The sequence below is a fragment of the Acartia tonsa genome, chromosome 2 (genome assembly GCF_053477335.1).
Source record: "Acartia tonsa isolate MP-2025a chromosome 2, ASM5347733v1, whole genome shotgun sequence".
In the NCBI taxonomy this organism is placed as follows: domain Eukaryota; kingdom Metazoa; phylum Arthropoda; class Copepoda; order Calanoida; family Acartiidae; genus Acartia; species Acartia tonsa.
Window position 1 is genome coordinate 18,034,911 of NC_137261.1, and position 19,813 is coordinate 18,054,723.

General features: G+C 33.8%; 1 protein-coding gene across 1 annotated transcript in view; it reads left to right on the top strand.

Annotated features, from left to right (window-relative positions):
- Nucleotides 1-19,813, top strand: part of LOC145306006 (uncharacterized) — a 37,096-nt gene continuing 17,283 nt past the window's right edge. Inside the window, exons 1-30 of the mRNA XM_080147931.1 lie at nt 1-56; nt 1,025-1,093; nt 1,562-1,663; nt 1,949-2,034; nt 2,717-2,795; nt 3,498-3,566; nt 4,627-4,701; nt 5,040-5,166; nt 5,524-5,645; nt 6,047-6,117; nt 6,902-7,048; nt 7,440-7,630; nt 8,879-8,998; nt 10,175-10,317; nt 10,548-10,632; nt 11,419-11,538; nt 12,258-12,370; nt 12,858-12,980; nt 13,428-13,518; nt 14,100-14,280; nt 14,813-14,967; nt 15,165-15,301; nt 15,852-15,930; nt 16,247-16,407; nt 16,760-16,893; nt 17,278-17,359; nt 17,844-17,983; nt 18,433-18,493; nt 18,808-19,041; nt 19,270-19,394. Coding sequence (XP_080004057.1) covers nt 1,025-1,093; nt 1,562-1,663; nt 1,949-2,034; nt 2,717-2,795; nt 3,498-3,566; nt 4,627-4,701; nt 5,040-5,166; nt 5,524-5,645; nt 6,047-6,117; nt 6,902-7,048; nt 7,440-7,630; nt 8,879-8,998; nt 10,175-10,317; nt 10,548-10,632; nt 11,419-11,538; nt 12,258-12,370; nt 12,858-12,980; nt 13,428-13,518; nt 14,100-14,280; nt 14,813-14,967; nt 15,165-15,301; nt 15,852-15,930; nt 16,247-16,407; nt 16,760-16,893; nt 17,278-17,359; nt 17,844-17,983; nt 18,433-18,493; nt 18,808-19,041; nt 19,270-19,394 — 3,422 coding nt within the window. The 5' untranslated portion in view covers nt 1-56. The remainder of the gene's footprint in view (nt 57-1,024; nt 1,094-1,561; nt 1,664-1,948; nt 2,035-2,716; nt 2,796-3,497; nt 3,567-4,626; nt 4,702-5,039; nt 5,167-5,523; nt 5,646-6,046; nt 6,118-6,901; nt 7,049-7,439; nt 7,631-8,878; nt 8,999-10,174; nt 10,318-10,547; nt 10,633-11,418; nt 11,539-12,257; nt 12,371-12,857; nt 12,981-13,427; nt 13,519-14,099; nt 14,281-14,812; nt 14,968-15,164; nt 15,302-15,851; nt 15,931-16,246; nt 16,408-16,759; nt 16,894-17,277; nt 17,360-17,843; nt 17,984-18,432; nt 18,494-18,807; nt 19,042-19,269; nt 19,395-19,813) is intronic.

Genomic DNA, 19,813 nt, shown 5'->3' on the forward strand with positions numbered 1-19,813 from the left:
AGAACAAATAATGTATTAGAGTCAAAAGGGAAAAAAAACTACAAAATAAAAAAAAGGTAAGTTGAAATTAGATTATAAATGATTATTATAATAGATTGAGATTAACTTATAATTAGGTTTTATAAATAGACAATTTGATTAATTCTTGTATAGAATGCTACTCTTCAAAAATAGGGTTGGGCCGGATACTTTTTTGGCTGGATACCGGATATCCGTCTGTTATCTAATGCCGGATATTCGGAATCCGACCGTATATTTGTCTTACTCCGGGTATCCGGCAAATTACCGGATATCCGGCCGGACAACCGGATATCCGGTATATGGATAGTTTCAATATCTTGTATCCGACCGGATATCCGGCCCAACTTAAAAGTTTTCGTTTGATAGTTGATTATCTTTAGTGTAAGAAACGAAGTTATTCTATAATAAACTGGGGAGGAAGGTGGCTTTACTTCTTTAGTTGTTACTAGCGGCTACGCCCCTTGAAAGCCTCTAGGGGGGAACCTAAGGTGGGAGAGGGAGAAATTACCATTGCATTGTTAATTTCAGTTTTAAAAAGAAAGTTGAAAAAAAATTTGGGGAGTCATATTTTATTGAAAGGGATACCCTCCCAAAAATCCTTTTCCTTGGCCTATAAGAAGCTTCACTGTAAAGACGAACCATATCAAAAATTTACCAGATATAATTTACGCCTTACTTAACGAACATTTATCGTCCATTGACCATTTCCTAGTCTTAAATCCCAAGGTTTTAAGGTGAAATAAAAGTATAATTCTTTATTGCATCGTATTATAGACAGCTTTCTGCGGGTATTAAATTGAGAAATTATAAGATAAAAACCAGTTTTGTTAACCCCAAAAGGTGAAAGGCCAGGCTAAGAAAACGGACATTTAGTGATTTTGAAAATTGACTGAAAAACGATGCTATACATGATTTTTCAGTATGGCTGAGTGCCGGTTCAAATCGGATATTGTTCAGTTTCGAAGCCATAGAGGAAATATTAATAAACGACTTAATCTTGTAGATGGAGGTGCATTCCGAGGATACAGAAGACTCAATGATGGAGATAGATACATCTACTGGATTGAATGAGGTTGTGTATACTTTAAAAATTACTGCAATATACTCAGGAATCTAAAGGGATAAGACAATGGCCGTTAAATTGATATACATCCCAAATGTTAATACACAAAATAACCCCTTCTGTAGATTACAAATAGTGAATAAAACGTTTGACTTTGGACACTAAACTTTATCAACAACCAAATCAAATTTAATTAAAGTTCCTAAGTTGAAAAGTCAACGAATAAGAAAACGTTATTATAAAAGTTAGGGGATCCTTGTAATAAACAGCCCATTGGCCCCTTAACTTGTTTTACTTTAGAGGTGTCGCATTGGGACGTTTGTCATTTAGGAGGTTTGTCGCATTAGGACGTTTTTCGGTGTACCAGAAAATCAAATGTATTACCCAGCGTTACAAGACTGACGGCTTGACAGACAAAGAGTAACTTTGCTACAAAAATACATCAAAAAGTTACGTGTAAAATCAACTTATTTTTAGATGGACAGTGAGTATGAAGAATCCAATTGTTCAAGTCCCAGAGGAGCTTCCCTGCCCAGCAGTGAGGATGCTGAGTGGAAACCAGATCCTTCCGTTCCTCAGGTATAGTCCAGGGAGGGAGGGGACATTGGGCTTTTTATTACACTAGTGCCTCAAGCTTTATAACAATGTTTTATTATTCGTTGGCTTAACATCTTTGGGGACTTCAGAAATTTTTTATTGGTTGATTCATTTAGTTGAGTGTTCAAATGTTTCAACCACTAAGTTTGATCTAAATACGTGTTAATTTTTTGTAACATCATTGGGAATAAACGCCAATTTATCGGCCGTTGTCTTATCCCTTTAGATCCCTGACATAGTCCCCGTTATCGAATTTTACATTTTCAGGGATGGTTGATTAAGGAATTTTTGACGCGAACAGGACAAAAGCTGGAGCATATTAAGAGTCCCGTAGGAACATTCTTTCCTGGCAGGTAAAACATTTCCAGTATGGCTTTGTAACCGATTAATATCCGCTGGATTAGAACCGGGTCTCAGCCATACTGAAAAATCATGTTTCGTATAGTAATACTAATATATCCAGTTTTCTAAGAATATAAAAATGTGCAATCATAATATTAAAACCAGTTTTGTTAGCCCTGAGATAGACGGTCTTATCTTATAATTGTACATTTGTATATCAGCGGACAGCTGTTTATAATAAGATGCGATAAATACCTAACTACTAGGTATTCTATATCAAAAGGTTAGAATTTATTTAATTATTCCCTCAAATTGCCTTGTCGGACACAGAAAATCCCTCAACCCTTTTTATTAAATAAATTGGATATAAGAGGTGTAGTTTTTCTTTTATTTGTTTATTACTATTTGTTAGCTAAGTTTACTGGATACTAGCACCCGAAGAGGTAGGGTACCGCATGCCCCGCATTGTTAGAGCCCATCTGTAGTTGGCATAGGATAAAAAACAGCCTCCTTATTTTAATTTCATGAAAAATAAGGGGGGAGACTTGAAAGGCTTTATTGGGCACCTTTAATGTTTTGATAACTACATTGAAGTATATTGTGAAGATTTAAATACTATTTTTAACTCACAACATTATAAACTCTCCTTTTAACTTTACTAATTTTATTACTTTTATGTGATATTAATTGTAGAAAAGCTGCTATGGAATGGATGAAAGAGAGAGAATATTCTCTGGAAGACATAAGATTAATGCAAAGCAGATTAAAAATCAGGGAAGATTATCAATATAAACCCTATAAATAATAGAAACAGATATGCTAAAAATCTTGGTGATTACAGGCTGGGAGGGGATATTGCGCTGTTTATTTCACTAGTCCCCAAAGTCTTACAAAATTGTTTTCTTATTCTTTGGCTTAACAACCTTTTATGAATTTTTGATTGGTTCATTTAGTTGAGTGTCCAAACGTTTCAATCACTAATTGTAATCTACACAAGAGGTATCTGGGATTTTAATTACAAATGTATTATTTTTATTTATACTTAGTTACGTTAGTTACTACATTTTTCCCAAATATTTTAAAATCGGATAATTCATTTTTTCAATGATAAGATTTTCTTTCAATCAAAGGCTATACTTATGTCAGACTGCACAAATAAAATTATAGTGCTGTAAATAATCATAACAAAATTGCTATGCCTCACAGGGATTTAAAAGGATAAGACAATGGCAGATTAATTGATGTACATCCAAAATGATGCTACACAAAATAACCCGTTCTGTAGATTAAAATTAGTGGTTGAAACGTTTGAATGAACACTCAACTTAATGAAACAACCAATCAAAATTCACTAAAAGTCCCATTAGTTGTTAAAATACGAATATAAAAACGTAGTTACAAAACATTGGGGACTAGTGTTATAAACAGCCTATTGCCCCCTCTAATATAATATTGATATTAATAATCTTGTAATAGATGGATAGAAAATGATCCTTCAGTGCCGACTGGTTGGAAAACGAGAAAATCAAAGATAAGAACAAATGTAAGTATGATTGAACTTTTATCATTGATTTAAACATGTCAGAATTGCCCTATCAGCTTCAAACTTTGTATGAAGATTCCTGTAACAGTTTGATTTAGAAAGAGTAGCAATTATACAATGTTTACTATAAATTCATTTAAACATGCAAATTTTAACTTTTTCAACAAATTTTTTGTATACCTAATAATATATATTTATCCTTTTCATCTGATTTTTGGGATATTGATTCCTAGAACAACATAAGTCTATATTTTAAGCGAAGCATCTTCATAATTAAGTCCAAAAAATGTAAGTATGTCCTAAAATAGTAGCTTGTAGTACAATTTTGCACTAGCACTTAGAATTCGAATTTCGATCTAAAATTTTGCATAAGTAATCCTTGGTAGGTCTATTTTCCCTAAATCGAACAAAAAGTTGGAAAAATAATGGCTAACAACTGGCGGCTCAGCAGTTTAGCCATTTTTTTTGGCTATTTTCAATGCAAATCATCACGAAACCTATCTCCACATAATACTATTTTCTGCTCCAAAATGTTTTCGAACGGTTCTAGCCGGTAGTTGCTGGTAACAGAAATCTAAAAATGTTGTTTTTGTATCATTTCACATGATTTAAAGCAAAAATATGTTTCAAAAAGTTGATTCCTACGTAATTTATGACAGATTTGCCTTAAAAATAGCCAAAAAACGGCTAAACAGCTGAGCCGTTAGCCGTTACTTTTTCAACTTTTTTGTTAGATTTAGGGAAAATAGACCTACCAAGGATTACTCATGCAGAATTTTAGATCGAAATTCGAATTCTAAGTGCCATTTATACATTGATTACGAGATGGTTGCATTAACCCCCCCCCCCCCCTTAATAATCTGCTAATTAAGTTCTGACACGTGTTTTTTTATGTTCGTTTGTCATACTGTTTAATGTTTAAGCTTCGCTTTTATGGATGTTGTTATCTTGAAACATTTCTTGTGTGTTTCAAAGATTTGGTAGGGGTAAGTTATTAGTGGGGTAGTTGATGAGGGTGAGGGATAAAATTAACATATCATAGTAGTCCTTAAATTTTTAGGGAGGTATGACAGATATGGAATGGTTTCTGTCTCCTAGTGGAAAAATGTACAGAGGAAAAAAGGCTATCTTAAAGGTATCTTTTTGTATCTATGTTTTCCTATAAAGATCAATACAATTCCAACTAGATAAGCCATTTTCGAGATTTTTAGTTACAGACAAAGAAACTTAGTATTGGATATATAAGGCAGGTGATAACATTTTGTTGACACATATTCTTACTTCCTAATCAGTATCTTTAAAAGATTTATAATGAAAAGACATATATTTTTAACTGTTATTTTTAACATCTTAATTGGAACTGATGATCTATTTATTAGTGACACAATTGTATTCCATGAATAAAATGAGAAAAAATTGTGTTCATATAGGATTTAGTTAATGATCAATTATATTTATTTACTTTGTATCTAGGCAATACAAACAGATCCTGGGATATTTACTGAGGATGAGATACGTAAATTTAAAACAGTGCCAGTGCCAATAAAGAAGTTTAGTGCAGAATATAATTGGAATGACAGTGATGAAACTCTTCCACCAGGTCATTATAACTATTTAATCATGCATTAACCAGGGAGGTAGGGGACATTGGGACTGGGTTGTTTATTACACTAGTCCCCAAAGTTTTTAAATCACGTTTTCTTATTCGTCGATTTAGCAACTTTGGGGTCTTTTATTGAATTTTGATTGGTTGGTTCATTTAGTTCAGTGTCTAAACGTTTCAGCTGTTAATTGTAGTCTACGGAAGGAGTAATTTTGTGTATTATCATTGGGGATGTACATCAATTTGTTGGCAATTGTCTTATCCCTTTAGATCTCTGACACACTGCAATAGGAAACGCTAAACAATAGCTCAGAACTTTTAATTAGTTTAGCTTTCACAATAATTTTATTTTAGGTTGGCGAAGTTCAGTAATAAACATGAACTCCTTTGGAAAGATAGTTGAGACCATGCGATACCTGGCTCCAGATGGGAGGTTTTGTACCAGCAGGGTTGAGGCTATTAAACATATGATGAAGGTAACTGGTGCTCCATAAATAACACAATTATCCTACTTTTCCAACTAAATGTTTTATTCCATACATGTATGTATGTTTAATTTATTTGTGGCATTGTATTATTTACAGCTATCTGTGGTTGTTTAGATGAAAAATATAAGATTAAAGCCTGGGCTAACGAAACTGGTATTTATATTCCCTATAATTTTATTTTTGTATTTTTGAAAAATTGTCTTATTAGGTACCTACTATATATGATTTTTCAGTATAGCTGAGAACCGGTTCTAAGCCTACGGATATTAATCGGTTTCGAGGCCATACTGGAAAAAGGAAACCTACATATTTCTTAGCTGTAACTTTTTAAAATTATGTTTGTTACTAAAAAAATATCAATATTTTAATTTTCAATTAAAAATTTTCAGGATGAAAATATGCACGAGGAAGACTTAGAAACTATGAAGAAAGGTTTGCTGGCGGATGGATGGATCTCAAGGTGATAATTCTTGATGTTCATTCCTGTATAAGATCCATTTTACTGCATAGAAATTTCAAAAAAAAATAAGAAACATAAGGATGGTTTAGGTACTTCTTACAAGGGCCACTTGGACCAGTAAACACCCATAGAGTAGTGGTTAGCTCACTACGCTGTGGTTGGGAAAATCCGAGTTCTAGTCCCCTGATAGATATTGCACTTGGATGACAAATGCTGTTGCAATTTGTCAGAATATAATCACGCAACCTTCCCTGTGATGCCCTTAGGTTGTAAGGAGGGAGGTTTGTAGGAAGTTAGGATTCTACCTATCAAGCAACTGTAATCGTGCTTTCCCTCGTCCATGCTCCTCATTCATATGAGAGTGCCATTAATTAGGGTGGCTTATTATGGAACACCTGCCAAAACTCTAGGCCAGGGTTATGTAATAATTGAGTAGCTTCCACGAGAATTGCGGGTCAGCTTGTAATGTAACATAGAATACACTCAGCTGTGCGCGAAGCTTACCAATCTAGAATTGACTAAAGGATTCTCACCTCAAATCTCCTGTTGCATCTGAATCCTAACTTCAGAGAATCAAGGCTACATACATACATACACCAGTAAACACATTGTTTAAATTGATAAGATAAATAAATGCTTGTATATCGTAAAAATCATTTTAAAAATAATATTAAGATTATGTAGGTAAATTATTAGTGGTTGAAACGTTTGGAAACTTAACTTAATTTACCAACCAATAAACAGCCCAATATCCCCTCCCTACCTGAATAATACCTGGTTTTAGTGATGAGCTGCCATGTGGCTGGTACATGAAGCCAGACAGTGGGCGTGGCGCTAGAAAAGAGGCGCACTATAACTACCTGGCCCCGGATATGACCTACCTGCGGTCAACCAAGGCAGCCCTCACTCATATGATGGCAGATCCTGCCAGGTAAAATTGCCAATTTTTTTATTTTTTTTTCTGGAAAGCAATCCCTTCAATAGTTAGAACATCTAGAAAATAGTTGGTTGTCTATTGTATGTTATTGTTACCTTATTTAATAGGGTTGGGCCGTATACGTATTTGGCCGGATATTGAAGTATAGTATCAAGAATTTAAGAAATAATGCATGTGACTATTTGTTAACAGGGATTTGTGTTGTATAATTTAATATAAAAGATTATTTTGCCAGATATCCGGCCGGAAAGTTTCAACATCCGATATCCAACTAAATAATTAGGTACTTATAGCACAAAAGTCTGTGAATTATTTTTGTATAATTTTAAAAAAAGATATTCGTATACCTAGCTTTGATTTTCATAATATTTCCATCCTTATTCAGTTACTCACAAGAAGATATGGACAAACTGCAGGCAAAGTCCAGAAAAGAGGGTAACAAACTCCGTCCCGACAAGTATGACTGGATCTCTGGCAATGAGACGGTCCCGGAGGGATGGAAGCTGAGGATTGTCCACTGCTCAAACGGCCTGGACAGAGAGTTTCTGCTAGCACCGGATGGTGCTAGTTATTCAGGTATTTTAGTTTGATTAATGCCAGGGATCTGAAGGGATAAGACATTGGCCGCTAAATTGATGTACATCCCCAATGATGTTACACAAAATTACCCCTTCTGTAGATTATAATTAGTGGTTGAAACGTTTGGACACTAAACTTAATAAGATAAACAATCAAAATTCAATCCCCTAAAGTTGTTAACTTTAAAGGGCGAATATAGGTTGAATATAATATGGGCTCAAAAAAACCGTGCAATTCCATAGATTATAAGTAACTTTAAGATATTGACATATCCAAATGTATAAGTCTGTTATAGCTTAAAACCTGAACATTCTCAGGATAAATTTATGTAATAAGTGTGGTTCCCTAGGAACTCCAAACACCATAGCATCACACAAGGCTTCGGTTTAAGGTTGAATTAAAAAGCTTTCGTTAAATGATAGTCGTAATAAAAGTGGAAACCAGTTATCAATCTATTTTTTTGTATTGTGGATTGTTTCTTCCTTGACAATATTCCCCAACAAAGTGTAAAGTATATGAATTTTATTTTTAAAAAAAAACCTTTACAGGAGAAATTTTATTTCATGTAAGTATGAAAATTATATGGTAATTGTTATAATTAATTTAAAGAGGACAAAAATAATAGGTGAATAGTGTTTTTTTTCTTATATTTTTTTCTGGAGAAAATCTGGCGATCGGTGCGTTTGTGTGTGTGTGTTGAAAAATGCGTACTAGGGTAATTATATCATCAAGAATTAATCATTGATCTTTATACAGAAAAAAAAACTTTAAAACGTATTATTTACCCTAGTAATTACTCCGGACGCAAATTGACGCAAATTATTTTATGCTTTTTAAAAAATCAATAAAATAGTATATAATATAAAAAAAATAAACACTTTAATTATCAATTAAGATGCATGCCAATGTAATAATCAATTAAACTTAAGAAAACTAGTCAAAAAAAGTCTTGTAAAGGGGTAAAATAAACGATTTTGTTGACTTTCTCATTTATCATATGTTGAAGTAAAAGCAAAAATTGCAAAATCTACTTAAGGATTTTTTGATTTTTTAAATTTAACATAGATATTTTAAAAGTATGTAATGGCACCTTTCATATAAGCTCATATCATATTGAAACTATATTCGCCCTTTAATTAACTTGCTTTTTGATTCAATATGCTATTTTTATTTTTAAGAAGCACGTGTTTTTTATTCAAAACTTGTTTTGCAAAAAAAAGAGCAATAGCAACAAAAAATCTTTAGGTCGAAAACAAGCATTGGATTTCCTGAGAAAATCCGGGACAGCTGATCCTGAGGCCATCCGAAGGTTGGAGAGTGGCTGTAAGGTTGTCTGGACAGAGGATGATCCTACACTCCCGCCAGGTAGTGTCATCAAACCTCAGGGATCTAAAGGGACAAGACAAAGGCCGACCAAGTAATGTACATCCCCAATGATGATACACAAAATACCCTTTGGACACTTAACTTAATGAAACAACCAATTAAAATTGTTTAAAAGTTCCCAAAGTTGGTAGGTAAGCCAACAAATAAGAAAACGATCAAAAACTTTGGGGACTGGTGTAATTAAAGGACGCCTGCAAGAAATAACACGCTTTAACTGCTGAAAGACTGCCACAAGAAGACCCAATACCCCAAATTATAAGCCTTCAGCTTCAATAACAAAAAAGTTCTAGGCATTTCAAAATAGCATTTTATGTACAATGGAATTTTTGAAAGATTTCCAATGCTCATAAAAGAAAAAACAATATTAAATTACGTTGCCTAGACATAAAATTATAACCTTATCTTTGTCAGAAACTTAGATTGCCTGTAACTGATTACATTTTTACAATAAAAACACCACATTTCATAGTCAAAATCTATAAAAAAAATTCGATTTAAATTGCATTTTTAAACGAAAATCATAGCGGAAACAAAGGGGTAAACTAATACAAGCTTAGCTGTGATTGGTTGTGAAGCTGATTCAGCCTTCTGATTGGCTACAGTACATTCGGTACAACGCAAGTAAAACTTAATTATTTTTGATGATTTTGACTATAAAAATGGGTATTTTTATTGTAAAAATATAATTAGTTACTGGAAACCTAAATTTATGACAAAAATAAGCTTATAATATTGTTTCTAGGCCACGTAGTTTAATTTTAAAGTTTTAACATGAGCATTGCAATTCTTTCAAAATTTCCATTGTACATAAAATGTCATTTTAAAATGCCTAGAACTTTTTTGTTATAGAAGCTGAAGGCTTCAAATTTGGGGTATTTGGTCTACTTGTGGCAGTCTTTCAGCAGTTAAAGCGTGGTATTTCTTGCAGGCTTCCTTTAACAGCCCATTGTCCCCTTCCTTCCTGCCCAACCTCCTTAAATATTCAGTTTTTCAGGTTTTCTTATAGAAAACAAGAATGACAAAATCCATTAAAGCAAAGCTTTACAAATTAGACAGTTAGGCAAACTGACCTCACTTTCAATTTTTAAAAAGTTCTTTGATTAAAAACACATTGTCTATTAGAGAATTTTATTTAATTTTTTTGATAATTTGAAGGATGGAAGAGTCGAACCTCTGAGATCAATGCAAAGACTGGTAAACAGACAATGCAATGGTTCTTGAACCCAGATGGAAAGATGTTCAGGGGTAGGAAGGCGGCACTAGAGTTTATTCAGAACTGCGGAAAGTATTCTAAACAGGCAGGCAGAAATGGTTGGATAACAGACTTTTACTTTTTGGATAAATAACTTAAATCGAATTTTAGGGCGGAACAATTAATTTCATCAGCAACAGTTCTACATTAACTTCAGTTAAAAATGAAATACTCATACCCCACTCACTAAAACTTAGATTTTCCTATAGCCAAGAACAAAATTATCAATTTCCATTACTTCAGTATTTTGAGCAATAACCATTTCTGCACAAACAGGAGATGAGAAAGTTTAAATTTGTGCTGCCAGATAACAAGAAAACTAACTATACCTGGAACAGCCAGGATACTTCTGTTCCTGAAGGTAAGAAAACTAACTATACCTGGAACAGCCACGATACTTCGGTTCCTGAAGGTAAGAACCATATTTGGAACAGCCAGGATACTTCTGTTCCTTAAGGTAAGAAAACTATATATGTATATACCTGGAACATTCAGGACATTTCAATTTCTGAAGGTGAGAAAACTAACTATACCTGGAACACCCAGGGTACATCAATTCCTGAAGGTAAGAAAACTGAATATACCTGGAACAGCCAGGATACTTCTGTTTCTGAAGGTAAGAAAATAAACTATACCTGGAACAACCAGGATACTTTTGTTCCTGAAGGTAAGAAAACTAACTATACCTGGAACAACCAGGATACTTCTGTTCCTGAAGGTAAGTAAAAACTAACTATACCTGAAACAGCCAGGATACTTCTGTTCCTGAAGGTAATAACCATATCTGGAACAGCTAGGATACATCTGTTCCTGAAGGTAAGAAAACTAAATATACCTGGAACATACAAGATACATCTGTTCCTGAAAGTAGGACACTGGCTCTTCATGATAATAAAGTAACAGCATGCTTATTTGTCCATCTGTAATGAAGGATCCCGCTAACCGCTAAACCGATATGGTTCTCCTTTACAGGGTATCATCTCATGGGTCCTAAGAAGGTTTTTTTTTGGAGGAGGGTACCTCCCTACCAAGAGAAATCGCTATAATTCCAATAATTTACTAGCCTAGCATTTTTTTTTAACAGCTGATCATCTGTTATTAATTTTTCTTATTAAAATTTTGTTCTCAAAATATATTTACCATTTAGGATGGTATACGACTATAATCAATATGAACAGTTTTGGAAAGATTGTGCGTAGCAAACGGTTCATGGCACCTGATGGAAGGTTTTGCTCCAGCAGAGATGAAGCCATCAAATATATGATTAAGGAATAGAATTATTTATTTAAACTTAACTCTTGCCATTGATGTAATCTTTTTAAACAAAATAGCGCTCGTATTATTAATCCAATCAAACAACCCTTTAATCCACACACCTTACAACTTGGTTGTAAAATTTGCTACTCTTTCCAGGGAAGAGGAGGACATTAGGCTGTTTATTACACTAGACCCAAAAGTTTTATAATAACGTTTTCTTATTTGTTGTCTAAGAACTTTGGAGACTGTTATCGAATTTTGATTGGTAGGTTCATTAAGATAAGTGTCCAAAAGTTTCTACCACTAATTGTAATAAAAAGAGGGGAAGTTTTGTGTATGATCATTGGCAATTATCTTATCCATTTAGATCCCTGCACTCTTTGTATGTATCTCCTATATCATTAAACAGCATTTATTTGTTATATCTTAACCTTTCATTTTTCAATTATTAGAAATATGTCATTTATGAAATTTAAGTTTTGTAAAATTCATTAAACAAATTAGGTCACTTCTTTGCGTATTTTCTGTAAAATGCGCTTTTAAGTCAAACTGTTCTTTATCATGACAAAATGTATATATATGAAATAGTCCATAATTAAGAACAATTTGACTTAATAAGAGTATTTGACAACCCAATACCCAACTTTTCAGAAATACCAGAAAAACTACCCCCTTATTGCTTTATTTTAAAGAAAAACATATTTAAATAATCATAATGTAACACTGCTCAGGAGGGTCTGTACGAGGATTCTGAAATAGAGATTATGGAGGCTGGATATGAAGAGGACATGGAACAGACTGAGATCAAGACTGAGGGATGGGATATCAATACATCTAATGAGGTAAGATCATTCGGTTAGTTCCATCATTAATTTCAATTTAAAAGGGTTAATTTTGCTTATAATAATAGGGATTGTACAATTGCTTTATTGTCCATTAGAAAAAATTGGTTGGGACCACATTGATGTTAAACCTTTGACAACAAGAAATGATAGGTACACATTACTGATGTGTTCATGAATATAAACCCAGAGATCTAAAGGAAGAAAATGGCCTTTAAACTGTCATACATCCCCAATGACTTACCCCTTTTGTTGATTAGTATAAGTGGTTTAAACATAAGGACACTTAACTTAATGAACCAACCAATCAAAATTCATTGAAAATTCGAAGTTGTTAAGCCAAGGATTAAGAAATAGTTATTATAAAACTTTGGGAACTAGTTTAATAAACAGTCCAATGTTCACTTCAACGATATAAATCATTAAAAAGAAGAGCTGAAAGCGCTGGTATACTTATAATTCTCAATTATATACCTATTTTATTCAGGAATCACCTCAGAAAAGAATGTACATGACAGATTCAGACAGTGATTTTAATTCTCCACAGAGAAAGAAAATAAAGAGGGAAGTTTTTACAACTAGCGAAGACAATACTCCGAAGATTAAAAAGGCAGGAGAAATAGAAATGTGTTTATAGCCATTTTTAATAGTAAAGAGATACTCTATAATTCACTTTGTCTCTGCTGTCTTGGCTATGACGACGGTCGCTTAGAAAGTCCATTTGAAACATGCTGAATTTTTACTTTCTTTGACAACAATATTTTATGTCATATTATTATCCTATAAATCTGATTTGAATACTGATTCCTAGTACAATACAGCACAATGTTATAAGCGAAGTACCTCTGTATTTCGCCTCAAAATGTAAGTATGTCCTTAAACAGTATCCTGTACTTAAGCAGTTTGCAATAAGTTTTACTCACAATTTTGTTTAGACTTATGCATTTATATTCTGCTTTTCAGTTCTGACACTATATATGTGTTAATGTTTGTTTGTCCTACCGTTTCAAAGCTTCGCTTGTCATCCTTCTTAAGTTATTTCTATTTTTTAAAAAAGGAGTTGACATATGATTCTGATGATGAAATGAAGAATGAAGTAAACAGTGATGAAGAAGAAATGGAGGAAAATGAAAATGGAAATTTTAGAGGTATAGTTTTTTTAACACAAGGGTGACAACATCCATAAAAGCGAAGATTTTTAACATTAGGTCAAGCAAACATTAACACTTGTACAGTGTCAGAACTGAATACCTAAGCAAAATATAAATGTACGTAATTTTGATGCAAAACTGTTAAATACAGGATACTGTTAAATGACCTACTTGCATTTTGGGGACTAAATCATAGAGATGCTTCGCTTATAATATTGTATTTGTTGTCCAAGGAATCAGTATTCCAAAAATTAGATATATAGGATAATTATATCACATAAAAATTGTGGTCAAAAAAGCCAAAATAATATTAATTTATTTCTCTTATTGATCAATCTAGATATATTAAGTTTTATGGTCAAATTAAACGCTTAAAATTGGGGTTGGGCCTGATATCCGGTTTGACCGGATATCCGACCATTTTCAATATACGGCCGGATACCGGATATTTAAACACTCCGGATACCAGATATCTGGCTGATTTATAATGTCGGATATCGGTTTTCCGGCCGGATATCCGGTAATTGGCCGAATATCGGGAATTTTTTAATATCCGGCCCAACCTTTTGATATTTCAGTTGAGATGCAAGATGACAGGGATGACAAAGATTTTATCCCAAAGTTAAAAATTACCAAGATAAAACCAAGCAAAGCTTCTACTCCCAAGAAGGATGATACAGACAGCTCTACTGATAAAGATGATAAAACAGTTATCACTGCTGTCAAGAAGGAACCTCTTGATGAACAATCATGTTACAGGTATAGTTATTAGGTTTAGGAGCGCTGCTTTACTATTTTAGGGGTGTGTGTCAGGGCTCTAAAGGGATAAGACAATGGCCGATAAATTGATGTACATCCGTAATGACATCGGACAAAATTACCCTTTCGGTAGATTATGATCAAAAGTTGAAACGTTTGAACACTTAACTTAATAAACCAACAAATCATTATTCAGTACAAGTCCCCAAGGTTAATTGTTAAGCCAATAAATAAGAAAACCTTATTATAAAACTTTGGGGACTAGTGTAATTAAGAGCCCATTGTCCCCTCTTTCTTTGGACATGTGTACTAGGTAACCCCCGACATTGAAAGTAAGATAGTTACCAAAACTAGGAACATACTTTATAAAAGGCTAAAAAAGACTCAATAACAGCTTGCTATAGGTATTTTTATTGATATAAAATATTCTTGACTCTATATTTCTACGCTTTTAAGGAACATAACATCATATAGGTATTTAACAGTTGTTTATAATTGTTGCAGTATTCTACAAGCAACTATATTTCTTCAGGTTAAAATCTGGAAGGCTGGTAACAAAGTCGTTGCTGAGCAGCCCGCGGCCTGGAGGTAGCTCTGATGGACCTGTCATGGCCAAGGACGAAGGATGGGTGGATGATGATCCCACTGTTCCTGCTGGCTGGAGGACTAAAGAATATGTCAATAAAGGTATACAATAATAGGGAAATGAAAAGATAAGACAATGACCGATAAATTGATGTACGTCCCCAATAATGACACACAAAATTACACAAAAATTAGATTAGGTAAAAAGAAACAATTTTACGTGTCCTTAGAGGCCTCTATGGGCGTAGCCGCTAGTAAAAGATAAAATAAAACTATGTTAATGTTAATTTTTTATATAGGTGGGCAAAAGGTAAAGCATGTAATGTCTCCAGAAGGGACATTTTTTGCTGGGCGGAAGGCTGCCCTGGAAAGCATGGAGGCAAAGGAAGGGGAATATTCACAAGAAGACATTGAAATAATGCAGAGTGGATTAAAGGTAAAATTGAAATAGTTACCTAATGGAATCATCCACTTGATTTAAAACATCAATGTATAAACTGTCCTTGGTGTTGGGGACATTTTTCGTCTCCTTAAATTGGTCTCTGCTCTTTTGTGGCAACCCAATTGAAAGTCGGTTCTGGGTCTAATTCTTTTCATTATATCCCGTTACTAAAATGTAACAAGTTAATCTTGAAAGTTTAAACATGAATGACGTTCTAACCGTTTTGGGATGTTTTAATGGATTATTTCAGTATGGCTTCGAATATCTGGTGCATTAGAACCGGTTCTCAACTATACTGAATAATCATGTATAGCAACTTATTACAGACAATTTTCCACGAATACTAAAATAAAAATAATATTATCAATATTAGTTTTAAACTTTCAATTTTTAATTTTAATATCTATAATGCGATGCGATAAATAACTACAGAGGACCGAAGATGCAAGCTTTTCCGGAGTGGTCCTATCCGGGGAGATGGAGAAGAAGTCCCCGGGCAAACCTGCATCAACTACACCATTGATAAATAACTATTATATGTTAGGTTATTTGGAATGAGGAAGACCCGAGTTTACCAAAGGGTTGGAAATCCAGGACAACAGAGGTTAAAACCGGAAAACCAGGCACATACAGATAACCATAGAATTACATTTAGAGTAGAAAATCAAGGGGGGGGGGGAGGTATTTGGCTATTAATAACACTAGTCTTATAATAACGTTTCTAATTCGATGGCTTATTAACTTTGGGAACTTTAATTGAATTTGATTGGATGGTTCATATAGTTGAGTGTTTAAACTATCTACCACTAATTGTAATCTGCAGAATGGGTAATTTCGTGAATCATTATTGGGGATGCACAACAATTTATTGGCCATTGTGTCCCTTTAGATCCCTGTAAGAAACCTAATATTTTAATCTATAGTTATCAATGCGCACAGGTACTCCAACCTGTACAATGTACTGGTACAAGTCACCTAGTGGAAAAATGTTTCGCGGCAAAAAGTCAGCGCTGCGCTTCATGGAATCGAGTAAACATTGTACACCAGAGGATGTACGCAAGTTTAAGAGTACACAAGGCACTGATAAGAAATTTACAAAGGTAAAAATTATTTTTGTCTTAATGTTGCTTTTTCTACAACCAGGGAGAAAGGGGACATTGGACTATTTATTATACTAGTTCCCAAAGTTTTATAATAATGTTTTCTCATAGGTTGTCTTAACAACTTTTGGGACTTAATTAAATTTTAATTGGTTCTTTCATTATGAGGAATGTCCAGACGTTTCAAGCACTAATTGTAATATACAGAAGGGGTAATTTTGTGTAATATGAAGATGTACATCAATTTGTAAGCCATTGTCTTTTCCCTTTAAATCACTGATCTACAATTACATAAAACATAAATCTTATTAATTATTAAGAACCTTGGGTACTAAAAATTTATCTTTTGTAGGATTATAAATGGAATGACGATGACCCAAGTCTGCCACAAGGATGGAAATCAACAGTTATTCAGATGAATTCATTTGGTAAAATTGTTCCCAGCACCAGATTTCTGGCTCCTGATGGACGATACTGTGCTAACAGGTAGCTCTCAGAGATATAAAGGGATAAGACAATGGCCGTTAAATTGATGTACATCTCCAATGATGATACACAAAATTACTCATTCTGTAAATTAAAATATTGGTCAAAACGATCGAACACTCATTTAACCAACCAATCAAATTTACTAAAGTTCACAAATGTTTAAGTCAACGAATAAGAAATCATTATTATAAAACTTTGGGGACTAGTGTATTAAACAGCCCATTGTCCCCTCCCTCCCTTTTGTGAAATGTCTTGTTTGTGTTTGTTATAGATTTTTACCAGTTCATGGGTAAAGGCATTTCTTTATTTATTCGTATAAGTCATATTCATTTGTTTTTTTTTGGCAAAACTTGAACTTGAAATTAAGACTTATTTATTTAGAATTGATGCTCTGAGGTATATGGTTAAGGAAGGAATATATTCCCAAAAAGAAATGGATAAAATGAAGGAGGCCCTAACTAAGGTGAAATATTTCAATATTATATTTTGTAGGTATTCTGCTAAAATTTTCCAGCTACAGAAAAACAATATTGGCGTAAATCTTTTCACTAAAGAATTATCATAGAAACAAAACAAATTATTATTTTAAAAATATTACATCAATCTGTTTTATATAAAAATATTTTTTTTACAAAGGAACAATCTATGTTCCTAAGAAAAAAATTTGTAGCAAAAAAATCTTGATTTTATGTGTGTAAATTCATACTCGTGCCCTATCCTATTATATAAATTAGTAAGAGATTTTTGTCTGAAGCTTAAAATCTGAATAACTACTGAACTAATTGGGTTCTATATCTTAGGTAAGCTTCACATAGGTCCTGTGATGGTTTTAGATTTTTTTTTCTCCAGATTTAAGTTTTAATCTATCTATAGTCCCCTTATGCTTCTAAGATTAAAAAGCCCCCAAATGCTAATAGAGTCTGATACTACTATATATTGTTTTACAGGAAGGTTGGATGAAAGACCCCAAGCTGCCTGCTGGTTGGTACATGAAGCCCAGAAAGGATAAGGGCTCAGAATCATCCGCTAGTTATTACTATCTTACTGAAGCTTTCCAACAGTTTGATTCTACTAAAGCTGCCGTCAGGTTTATAGATACCTTAATTTGAACTTGAGGCTAAGCCCCTAGAGGCCTCTATGGACACCTAAGATGTTTTTTTTTCAATCTATGCTAAGATTAGATGTTTACCAAAAATATTATTTCGCTGCTAGATGGGATTAGTTATCTTTTTTTATGATTTATCTTAGGAGGTTGGTGGTACCCTTCCCCACAATAGTTATAAATCTTCCCAGGACCCACGAGAAGCTACCCTTTAAATGAGAACCATATCGGTTCAGTGGTTAATATAAGGATTTAATTGTTTATCCTTTTGTTTTCCGTCTGTAAGTAAGGTAAAGGCGTTTTAGTTTAATATTTATAATTAAATTTATTTTCTAGTATGTCTTCGAAACCGATAAATAACCGCTGGATTAGAATCGGTTCTCAGCCAGACTGAAAAGCCATGTACAGCATCGTATTAGAGACATCTTTTTTAGGTTTATGCAAAGTGAACCGGAAGTGTTTACCAAACAGGACATCAATAAGCTAGAGAGCAAGGTAAAGAATTAAATTATTCAGGGACCTAAAGGGATAGGACAATGTGCGATAAATTGATACACAAAATTATCCCTTCTGTACGTGAAAATTAATGGTTGCAACGTTTGAAAACTTTGGGGACCCAGGTTATAAATAGCCCACAGCCCATTGTCCCCCCTCTCTCTCTGGAATCTTTTTTTTTATTTTTCAATTCCAATTTAATTGTCTGGTATCTTAGAGTTTGTTATAAGTCCTTAAATATACACACTCTTACAACTTTTACATCAAGATTTTGTAAAAAAAAAACATAAAAGTGAAGCTATCCATTTTTTTAGATCTTCAGTGAGGTAAAGAAACTGACACCAGACAAGTATACCTGGAGCGAGGATCCTGCCACGTTGCCGCCAGGCTGGAAGTACCGCACAGTCATGTGCAGCAACGGGCTGGAGCGTCACTTCTTCCTGGCACCGGATGGGTCCAGCTACTCTGGCAGGAAACAGGCGCTAGAGTATATGAAAAAGATTGGATCTAGCAGCCAGGATATCAAGAAGATGGAATCGATGTTGCAGGTTTCATATTAAATTACTCTTTCTGTAGATTACAATTATTGGTTGAAATGTTTGGACACTCAATTTAATGATCCAATCAATCAAATTACAATAAAAGTCCCCCAAGTTGTCAAGCCAACAAATAAGAATACGTTATTATAAAACTTTGAAGACTAGTGTAATAAACAACCCAATATCCCCTCCCTAACTGTAGAACAGGACAGATAAATTATTTTTAATCATTTCCAGGTACAATGGATCGATGATGACCCTAATCTGCCAAAGGGATGGAGGACTAGATGGACAGATATGAAAACAAAAACAGGGGTCATCAACATGCAGTGGTTCCTATCCCCTCAGGGAAAAATGTTCAGGTAAATATTTATCACGTGACAGGGGTTATTACTATGCAGTGGTTTTTATCTCCTCAGGGAAAAATTTTCAGGTGAATATTTATCACGTGACAGGGTATATTAACATGCAGTGGTTCCTATCTCCTCAGGGAAAAATGTTCAGGTTAATATTTATCACGAGATAGGAGATATTAACATGCAGTGGTTTCTATATCTCCTCAGGGAAAAATATTCAGGTAAATATTTATCACGTGACAGGGGATATTAACATGCAGTGGTTCCTATCTCCTCAGGGAAAAATGTTCAGGTGAATATTTATCACGAGATAGGAGATATTAACATGCAGTGGTTTCTATATCTCCTCAGGGGAAAATGTTCAGGTTAATATTTTATTTATCATGTGATCTTGTTTAACTTTTCATATTGATAAAAATAAAAAA